Source organism: Solanum stenotomum, chromosome 4 (assembly GCF_019186545.1).
Source record: "Solanum stenotomum isolate F172 chromosome 4, ASM1918654v1, whole genome shotgun sequence".
NCBI lineage: Eukaryota > Viridiplantae > Streptophyta > Magnoliopsida > Solanales > Solanaceae > Solanum > Solanum stenotomum.
The window spans coordinates 13484577-13496323 of NC_064285.1; the positions used below are offsets into that span (position 1 = coordinate 13484577).

Here is an 11747-nt window from a genome sequence, read left to right on the forward strand (position 1 = left end):
TTGGAGTGTATTGTGTAAAGTTGGAAAAGTCGAGTTTAGAGAAAAAATGTGAAGTAGAAGTGCAGAAATTTCTTAAGCAATCATTAAACGAAGCTTCAAGCTTTAATTCTGAATTTCGAGTTATCACAAATAGACTTGTTTCGAGTGGGAGATATCTTAAAAGATTCGGAACATCTTAAGTAGTTCACATCTAACATTTGAATTGATTTGATGAAGACTTAAGATGGATTTGGTTGAAAATTAAAGATTTGAGGTTGAAAATGAACCTAGTTTTAGATTTGATGAAATAGGCTCATTTTGCAGCACATTTTTAATTGTAGCCCTTTTTCATAATTAATTTCCTAGTCCAATTTCAAATAGTCTTTTTGATTTTGTTAAATTAGGTCTTAGGCCTAACTCACATCCCAAAAGCTAGCTCAAAAGGAGGAGGATTGCCCAAGTCTTATAAAGAGTCCACCCATCTCATTAACCACCGATGTGGGACTTTTTGTCATTCTTTAACAGATTTATTGTTAGAGTTAAGTTTTGCATGTGCTTTCTTTTTCCGAGCTAACAGAAGAAATGAAAAGAGAAAGAAAAAAACGTAAAATAAATATATTTAATACAAATTACTATAAAAAATTATGTTGAAATTACTTTTCTTGCCACTTCAATTCTTAGGGTGATACTTTATTTCTTTTTTAAAATATTTAGAAGGGTACTAAAACATGAATAGAAAGATTTGACCCTAAAACTTCAATTAAAAATTGAAATGTTTATTATTTTTTCTTAAAATTTCTGTAATAATCAAAATAAATAGTTATTATATATATTTCAAACAGAAATATCATATAATACCATAGGTAACAAGTATTCAAACAAGCTGTAAAAGCTCAGCAGATCCAGCAATAACATAAAATAAAATATACAAAAGAACCCCATTTGTTCACTTATTTTTTTTCATAATAATCATTATGCTTTTGTTTTTGACAAACAATAATTGGGGTAAATACTAAAGAGTAAGTAAATTCAAGGGCATTTAGGCCCTCCCTTAGAGTTCTTCTTGTCCCTATAGCAAGGGCACTCATCTTTGTGCCCATAAGTTCCAGAAGGAACGCAATGACACTCCTCACAACATATTCCGCAATACTTCAAGCATCTGTCTTGTCGTCCTGCCTTTGAACACCTAACGTTGCACTTTGAATCACAAAAATCTTCTTGCAAAAAACATAACTCCATCTCATTAATTATAACAATATAATAAAATATGATTAATAGATGATCAAGAAAGTGTCACATATATTACCTGAGCCAGCTATAGTGGCTGGAATGAAGAAAGAAGTAAGAACAACTGTCACCAAAAGCAGAGTTGCAAAACTTAGCTTCATCATTCAAAGAAGAAATATATTTCAAAGAAGAATTATCTTTCAAGTGAATAAATTTCAAGTCTGGATATACTACATATTTATAGGATTGGGGGGGGGGGGGGGGGGGGGGGGGGGGGNTGAATCAATATTGAACAATTATATTTTTTCTTAAATTGAACACATTATATCTTTTCTTAATATTAAACACATTATATTTTTTCTTAAATTGACCACATTATATTTTTTCTTAGATTGAACATATTATATTTTTTCTTAATATTAAACAGATTACTATATTTCTTCTTAAATTGAACACATTATATTTTTTTCTTAAGATTAAACACATTATATTTTTCTTAAATTGAACACGTTATATTTTATTTTATTTTTTCTTAAATCAAAATTATTTTTAAAAAAAAAATTAAACACATTATATTTTTTTTCTTCAAATTGAACACGTTATATTTTTTCTTAAATTGAACACATTATATATTTTTTCTTAAACTTAAACACATTATATTTTGGGCAAAAATAATAAGTTTACAAAATAAGCACCTTAATAACCACTATATAACAATAGTTTTAATTTTTCACCAGCATATCAATAGTTTTCTTTCAAAAATAGAAAAGAATATTAATAAAATTAAGAAAAAACGGAATAGTTGAAATAAAATAAAAAACGGAAAAGTAGAAAAAAAGGAATAAGAGAGACGTGAGTACCCACGTTTTTTCTCTCATTCTTTTTTACTTTTTTCCAATTTTATTTTATTTATCTTCCACATTTAACTGAAAAATTGTTACACATTCTCTCTGAGGTATTTTAACCAAATGAAATTCTCTACCTCCTCTTGAAAGTTTGTTCAATTATGGATATGAACAGTGTTTCAATTCTAATTCAACACAACGGATGATGAGATGCAACATGTATGTGTAAATACAGCGGAATTGGAGATTGATTTATGTATTGGATTTAAAAATATTTGGTATTTTTTTCGTGATTGCTATTTCGTGTTCGTACTGTATTTCGTGTCATATACAATGTTAAACATGTTCTCATGGTCTACATCTTATCCTTATTCAATTATTATTATTAATTTTTATAAGTGTTGGTATATGTATATACTTTTTAGTTTGTTGGTACATAGACTATGATGATGTATAAAGTGTGGTAACTACAATCCGTATAAAAATCTGGTTGTATTTTTGTCACGATTCGAGCCTATATACTGGACATGATCAGCACTCGAGAACCATTGTTGGTCCCCAAGCGAACCCTCATCCTAGTTGGCAACAAGCAGAAGACTAACTCAAGCATACTGAAATAAATTCAATAAACGCGAATGCTCAACCTTTTTAAAAGTCTGTACAATACTCAAAATAAAAGAAAACACAGAAACTCTTCAACTATGTCTATCTATGAAGCCTCTCCTATTACAAAAGGATATCGGGACAAGATCCACGACATCTCAAAACTAATAATTGTAAGATAAAGGTAAAGTCCTCCAAAATATAAGAAGGCTCACCAAAGCTGACTGGAATATGACATGACCTCAACGAAACGTCTGTTGATGAACTTGAATACTTGTATTTGCATCATGAAACGATGCACGACAAATGGCTCAGTACATGGAATGTACGAGCATGTAAGGGGAATTCTAAAGCATAAACATAAGCTTGAACTGATGGAAAAGAAACATACTTACCTCTTCTCAACTCACTCAACTCAATATCACTCAAAGAAACATACTAAAAGAAACATAGTTCAACTCAACTCAGAGAAAATAGGGTTGAACTCAATGATAAGATATTCAACTCAATGAAATAAGGCTCAACTCAATAATAAGATACTCAACTCAATAATAAGATACTCAACTCAATATAAAGCAACAATAAAAGATGTAATATATGGAAAGTTTTTAAAACAATAGACAGCAACTCAATATATTGAAGAATACAATAATAACTCAGTTTGTATATAAAAATACAAAATAACTCTGTGTATATAAGAATACAAAATATCTCTGTGGGAGTTTCACTAATCGATAACTATCACTATGAGCTATGTGATGATACAGCGTCTCGCCCATGCTGCCATAACTGTCCTATACCTTGCCGGGGTATAAAACCTACTACTAAGTGGATCCACTAGTCTATGCTAAAAAACATTAAGGAATCATCTAAGAAGTATGACCCTTTCTACCCACGTTGGCTACATGGTTTATAGGGGCTGTGAGTTGTAAGAACTCTTCCCCATATCGATGCTCAATACTACTCATAAAATATACTAGCTCATATGGTTAAAAACATAACTCTTTCTGTGTTTTGATATTATAACTCAAAAATCTTTCTCTTAAAAGACATGGTGCTCAAACTGCTCAAACTCTTTTGGAAATCTCAGTATCCTCTCATCTTAAATGTAAAAATATTTACTCTTGGGAATACTTAGTTCTCATATATCATTTTAAAGAAAATGATCTCAACTCTACTCTTCCTCAGCTCAGTGCTCAAGTCTTTAAAACAAGTTTTAAAACATATTATAAAAAGACTTCTTAAAATAGGGTTCATGCCGAATTATGGATGTGAACGACTCAGTTCAAGGTTTTCAATAACCATGCATAGAACTCAACAATTTCAGAACTCAAGGAGTCAATGATATTACTCATCTCAAGAATGCTCGACTCGGCAGGTTCATGCGGAATTATGGGCATGAACTACTCAACTCAAGGACTCAAGACTGCTTGACTCATAGGGTTCATGCGAAATTATGGCCATGAACTAGTCAACTCAAAGACTCAATGATACCTCTCATCTCTAGACTGATCGACTCATAGGGTTCATGCGGAATTATGAGCATGAACTACTCAACTCAAGGACTTTCATGGGTAACATGTAGTAGCCCCATGATTAGGAATATAATCCCAAAATGATTAGGAACTCAATACTCAAGACTTAGAACTTGAAGATACTACTCCTCTCAAAGATACTCAACTAATGTATTTCATGCGGAATTTATGGGCATGAAGGACTCGACTCAAGGGTCTGAATAACAATATGGAACTCATGTATACGACTCTTCTTATTCTCATACTTACTTCCTCAAAACTCAAGTGTTGGCTTTGAAAATCTTCTCAAGATTTATAACTCAAAATAGGGTTCATGCTGAATTATAGACATGAACAAATCAACTCAAGGATCTCAATAAAAATATAGAAACTCGATAATTAGGAATAGAATTTTTAAAAGAACCATGAACTCAAGAACTCAATCAACTTATCTCAAGAATACTCAAATCTAGGGGTAGAATCCTAGATTTCTATTTTACTAATTTGAAAGAAGATGTAGGGTGTGATGACGAACTAGTCCAAAACTATGATAGCCTTACATACCTGGAAGAATAAGGTTCTTGAAGAATCTTGAAGAATCTTGAAGAAGAGCTTGATTAGAAGCCTTGAAACCCTAGCTTGAAGGTAAACGATCAAGAAAACCTTTCTTGAGATTCTTGAATTAGTTTCTTGAAATCTCTATGGCCAAGAATTATTATTTTCATTAGTGATTCATAATTGTATGGAGGAATCTGATTTGAAAAGAATGAAATTCTTGGAGAAAGACTTACCTTGAAGAAGAATCTTGAATGGAGTTTTCTACTTTGATTTTTCCTTAGGGTTTTGCCCTAGAGTTTGAGAGAGAAGAGAATGATGGATTAAAAGATGAAAATCTGATTGTTTTGAGCCTTTTATTAGTCAAAAAATTCGTTTAGAGTTTTCTTGGAGGTAAAAACACAAAAACGACTCTTTTTAATGTTTTCCCGTCGGCTAATCCGTAACAACACTGTATCAGGTTACTAAAATGGTCATAATTTTTTACTCAGAAATTGGATTGAGGCATAATTGGTGGCGTTGGAAAGTAGATTCAAATACCTTTAATTTGATAGGTTATGGGCCACATAACTCTTTATATTCTAAGAGATATGATTGTTTAAAGTTGACCCAAGTAGAATCTTACATCAAAACTTAATCGATAAGGAAACTTCAAGAACACTTATCAAGAACTCATCAAGAAATTAAATTGCTCAATATTTATGGATAGATTTGCAAAAGAAATTTATGATTGGTGTGTGGGTGAACAAACCCAACACTATGGAAGCTTACATACCTCAAAGAACTAGGTTCTTGGCGAAATCTTGAATTTCTTGAACGAACGCTTGAAACTTTGAACTTTTTCTCCTCTTGAATCTTCTCTCTAAAATCCTAAACACTTTTGGGGATGAATGAAACTATTCTAATCAGTTTAGTCCCTTAATTGGGTGAAATTCACGTTTAGAATAAGTGGGGGTAAGGAAAAAACTAAAATACCCCTCCTATTTTCGGATAACTTTCCTTAAATAGACAGCCTGACTTAAAAATGGCATATCTCCCTCATACAAACTCAAAAATTAGCAAACTCGGTGGCGTTGGAAAGAGGACTCAAAGATCTTTCATTTAATATCTTGTGGGTCTCCTAACTCATCTTGTACGGAAAGTTATGGTTGATTGAATTTGACCCAAAACTTAAAGAAACCTAGGAATAACTTTAATGAATTCTCTCTAGTTCTTTTTGGAACACAATGTGCTACATCTAGTGACCTTAACACTTAGAAAATTTTAAATTCCTTGATAAAAACTTACTCACTACGCAGGATGGTTCAAGTCTTAGCTGAAAAATTTCATGGTTGTTACAATTTTAGTATACAATATGGTGTTTTCATATCAAATGGTATAAATTGGGGTTGGAAATTTAATTAGTACAATGATTGGTTAGTAACTTGATATAATGTATGATTTGTTTATAACTAATATTTAACATCTTGGTATACATAATCATTTTTGTCATTTAAGTTTGTATAAAAGATTGATTGTTATTTTTTGTTTTCAATATGATTTGTTACTATCAAATGATTAATTTTGCTGACATATAGAACGGGTTTTAAGTTCATGAATGTTTAAAAGTTTGGTTTGTATTTTGGTATACGTTGTTGCTGTGAAATTTTTTGGTATTGCGCAAAGTATGTGGTTTTGGTTGAATTGAGGTATATATATTGAAAGTTTAAAATAATAATGTTGTTTAAATTGGCGATTAGTTAAAGATGGTGTATTTCATATCAAAATAACAACCAAATTGTTATACTATCTTAATAGTTACAGTCATTTTATATAGCGATATGATTAGCATTTTTCTATTAATATTATAAACCATTTTGTAAGCATATATATATATATATATATTGGTGAATGTGATGGTGTAGTAATTGTATTGTAGATATTGAGCTTCTTTTTTTTTTTGATAGATGGTGTATTTGATATATTTGAAATAATTTATAAACACCAAATTTGTTTGGTGTATATGTATGTGTTTGTGATTTATGTAGTTGTTGTTAAGTAACTTGGTAGTTTGTATGTTTTGTATATACATTGATAGGTTAAAGAACAACCGTCAAATTGGTTTAGTAGTTAGTACTTTAGTAGTTTGTGTTGGTGTATTTCATACCAATATAACAACATAACTAGTATACTAACTTAAGTAAAACATAACTAGTATACTAACTTAATTATTAAAATCATTTTGTATACCAACATGATTACAATTTTGAATTAAAAGAAAACCAATTTTTTATATTGAGTTAAATTGTAAACAACATTCTATTTTATATGTAAATTGCTGAATTTTTTATGAAATTATAAATTGTATTATGTATTATATGCACGACTTGTTTTATAACAATAAGTTGTTAATCAATGCAGGAAATTATGTGGATTTCAATATTGAAGGAGTTATATATGATGCGAACATCAAGTACGAAGGCTTAATTACTACTATCGCTTCATAATTAAGTGCCGACACGACTATTTATGAGTTAGAACTTAAATATGTCGTGACTGGTCCATCTTCACCATTGAAGATTCATAATGATATGAGTGTTCAAGTATTTTTTTATTTAAATTATGATTTCTTTGCGAAATATCCATTATGTGTAACATGTGTGGATAGAGCTATGGAAGCCATTGAGTATCAAATTGGTGTCTAGACAATATGACAAGAAATTATCAAATCAAATACATTATGTTTGACTGGTATGGATTTCATTTTGAATGATTTTATTGAAGAAAATGAAGAAACTGAAATAATCACCAACCCGCAATATGATTTGGAACTAAGAGTATACCGACGATGATGAACTGAATATGAAACTATGGAGAATAACTAAAGATATATAATAAGTTGTAACGATCGGTTCCCGTCGTTATGAAAAAGCCAATGGGGAAGGAAATTGGGCCAGAAAACTTTTTTATGTAATACTTGAAAAATTGTAGCCAAGTCCAGATTTAGACGAAATTTGAGTTAGGTGAGGTCTAGGAAAATTTGGTACTGAATGGGGGATCTAATTGTGAATTTGATTACATGATTAGATAGCTAAGACGTTAAGCAACTCGTACGACTTTATGGAATTGAATTCGGGCGAGTAGAACTCCCAAAACTGGTCTTAGCGTGAAAGGGTAGTTTTTGAACGTCATAGGTTGAAGGTGTGTTGTGAAGTGGGGGTTTGGAACTCAAATTTCGACTATATGTCTCTGTGTAAGCCGCTATGGCGGGATGGGGTCTGCCGTAGCGGCTCAGTCGCGAATTAAGTAGGGGAAAAACCTCAAAAATGTTATTTTTCTGCAAACTTAGTCCTTAAGAGTTAGGAGACGACCCAGGACGAGTTCTTGACAATTTTCCACTACTTTTGGTGTTAAAGGTAAGGATTATACTCCCCTAATTCGTTTTTCAATCCGTAGAACTTAGATTCTTAGGTAATTATTATTGGGGGGGGGGGGTTGGACTGAATTTGATGGTGGGAAAAAGCCCTAGTTGCACCTTCGGATCATGGATTTTGTCTTGGGTTATTGGGTTTGTTATAATTCGGGTAATTAGACCTTAATTTATTGATCCTTGCATTAAATTGTTGTATCTAGACCACGAACAAGCGAAAAGAATCCGGAAATGGAAGATTCAAGTGCCTTAGAAGGATTGAAGCTTGGTTTCAAGGTAGGTGATGATTTTATTTCATGTTTGTGTGATGTATGTTGGTAATTGATTCATTGTAATACATGTATGTATGTGAATGAAACACTGTTGATCAAACCTAATGAAATGAGTATGAATGAACAAATGTATGTCATGATTCAACACTTGATTGTATGATTATGAGTATGTATATTATGAGTGTGAATGTGATTGTGGTTGTGTTGATTGGATTGGGTGTCACGTTCCGACACATACATTGGATCGGGTGTCACGTTCTGGCACATATATTGTATATTGAATCAGGTGTCACGTTCTGACCCACTAATTGGGATCAGGTGTCACGTCCGACACACTAACAGTTTAGGTATGGGTTCCATGAGAGGACCATGGAACTATCATATCTACTTGTTATTGAGAATGTGAAATTGTACATTGCTCCTGAAATGATAACCGATGTGTATATATATATTTTGTACATGTTATGCTTGCTATGTTGTGACTGGTTATGTATGTTTCACTTACGGGGATAGCCGTGTGATCCTATCAGTACACTGTGGTTGTGTACTGATACTGCACTTGCTCGTTCTTTGTTGAGTACAAGGCATCTTCAGGCTGCTATTAATAGACCTCAGCTAGGAGATCAGTGATCGAGACCAGATTTCAAGGGTGAGCCAGTTCTTTCAGGTTGTCATGGAGTCCTTCATCTTGTTTAGTCCATATTTTTTGGACTTAGACTAGTACTTTAGAAATTTGTTTGTTTAGTTTTGGGGTTACCTCCCCTTGTTTTAAACTTGTGGTTGTTAGAGTTTTGATACATTGACTTTCAGATTCTAGGGGATGTTTTCCGCAAATGTTTTAGTAATTGGTTTGTTAAACTTTCGGAGTTTATGGGAGCTCCAGTTTTCTTTAAACATTTAAACCTGCTTCTGTATCTTTAAATACCTATCTTTTCGTTAAGTTGTGTTGATGGATTGTAGTAGTGGTTTTTCCACCGAAGGATTAGTGTGGGTATCAATCACGACGGTCTGGGTCGTGACATAAGTAAAGCCAACAATGGAGAAACACTTTTACTAAAACCAAAATACATACAAAGTAACAACAATTAATGCTATTGGTAGAATAGATGGTAGGAAACGGAAAAAAAGGTTTTACTTATTTGCACATGCAACAAGAATTAATGCTATTTGGGAGAATAGTGTTGGTAGGAAACGAAAAAAAAAATTCTTTACTTACATGTGACGAAAATAATAAGGAAAAAAGAAGATAATTTACATGTGATAAAAATAATGATGGAAAAAGAAGATACAGTGTAACAACTAAAGTGTATAATCATCATCCCCATAAATTATGAACATAACCCCAAAAAAGAAGAAAAAAATTAATATTAAATTAATTATAATAAAACTCAAAAAATCAGTTTTTTTATCTTGTTTGTTATTTAATAACTATGTTTGTAATTAAAAGGTCTAGCATGAATTGTGCTAACCATGCTCATATCCGTATGAATAGCTGAATTCTATAGTTGGGATATTATAAACTCTTATGGTTTTAATATAATTGAATATTAATTTGTCTTGCTTATTATTATTTGAATTGTGATTATGTTCTTGTTTATATTCTTATTTATCAAATTGATGATTGCAAACACTAGTAGAGGTGTACAAAATCGAACCGAAAATCGAACCAAACCGCAAGCCGAGTCAATCCGGAAAAAAAACCCGACTAGTGGTTTGGTTTGACTTGGTTTGGTTTTGAAAAAAAAAAAACCCGACTATATTTGGGTTGGTTTGGTTTTAACTAAAAAAAACCAACCCGAGACCAAACCAACCTGACATTGTATATATAATTTTAAAATTTTATTTTATACATAAAAATATTTACTTTGATATAATTTTTAAATATTTCTTATACTTTTTCATAGTTTTTATCTTTTAATATATTATTTCAAGTTTAAAACTTAGAATTATGAATGAGCCAATAAAGATTATAGTCTACAGATGTTGGTTATTATAATAAAGCTTAAATCAAAATCAAATTAATACTCATGCAAAAATAAAATCAATTCAACACTAAGAATGACAATAATATTGAATATTTGTTCTTTAGTTTTACATTGATTTAGACAATTAAAATACATAATCTAATTTTAATTTCCTTTAATATTTAGTCATGTAACTAATACTTATTAAACTTAATTTTAGCATGATTTAGTACTTTTAAATTATGATCATTTTCATTATGACTTGTTAATTTGCAATATTTGTTTTACGCGATTTCATTATTATTATTTTTGTTGGATATTTTAGTGTCATTAATCATATCATATTGTGTTATATTTTTAAGAAACATCTTAAATAGTTATATTTTGGTAGGACTAAAGAAATATTTGAAATACAAGTAAATTATATGTTTGTATGAATACTTTACCGGAAAAACCCGAAAAATCCGAAAAAACCCGAGGTTGAAAAACCTGAGTTTTATTGGTTCGGTTTATAAATTTAAAAATCCGACACAAATAGTTTGGTTTGATATTTGAAAAACCCGAACCAACCCGGCCATGTACACCCCTAAACACTAGATTAAACCATTTTCATCTATTCTTCAATTCTCACTTGAAAAAGTAGAAATTAAATCGACTATTTAACAAGTAATATGAAATTGAGCATATTAAAAAAAATTAATTTTTAGTACTACTTGATTAATGAAATCGAATTAGTAATAGGAAAATTTCTACTTTGGTTTTATAAATTGGGCATTAGCGTATGTATCCCTTTGGGTTTGCAAAGAATAATAGGGATAAGTTGCTAAAATAGAGAAATTCTAGTGAGTAACTAACCGTTGAAACATAATCATTAATACTAAGCAAGATTATTATAGTCAAGTCTTCTCTTAATAATTAAATTAAAAACAAGTCATTTTGTTGCACTCTTAAAGTATTTTTTTTAGAAGTCCTAGCTTAGTATTATAGTCAAGTTTTAGAAGTAATTGCGCTTTTTGAATATTATAGTCAAGTTTTAGAAGTAAATGTGTTGGGTTATGAAGGGAGATTCGGGCATCATGCGGAAGCTTATAATTTGCAAATCATATAATTGACAAATCAGACGACAAATAAAAACATACTAAAGATATATTATTAATATGGTTTGGTCAAACGACCTACATATTGAAAATTAATATTTTTTAAAAAAAGCATAAATATGTTTAGGATAAAATCTCCCCTTAAACAAGACTCTTAATTGTCTATATTGTGGATTCTATTGTCTCTTTGATATGAGAAGAGGAGTCTTCAATTTATAGAGTTCCAAACTTTTCCTTTAAAGAAAGAATAAACCAATTATGGAAGAAAAATATATTTTCCTT

At 30.8% G+C, this 11747-nt stretch overlaps 1 protein-coding gene across 1 annotated transcript; it reads right to left on the minus strand.

Moving 5' to 3' along the window:
* Nucleotides 1-780: 780 nt before the first annotated feature.
* On the minus strand, nt 781-1370 carry LOC125862343 (peamaclein). Its single transcript, XM_049542400.1, has 2 exons — nt 1286-1370; nt 781-1193 (listed from the first exon to the last, which is right to left on the minus strand). Exons 1-2 carry the CDS (start codon nt 1368-1370, stop codon nt 1009-1011), a joined length of 270 nt encoding a protein of 89 aa, XP_049398357.1. The 3' UTR covers nt 781-1008.
* Between the last annotated feature and the right edge of the window lie 10377 nt (nt 1371-11747).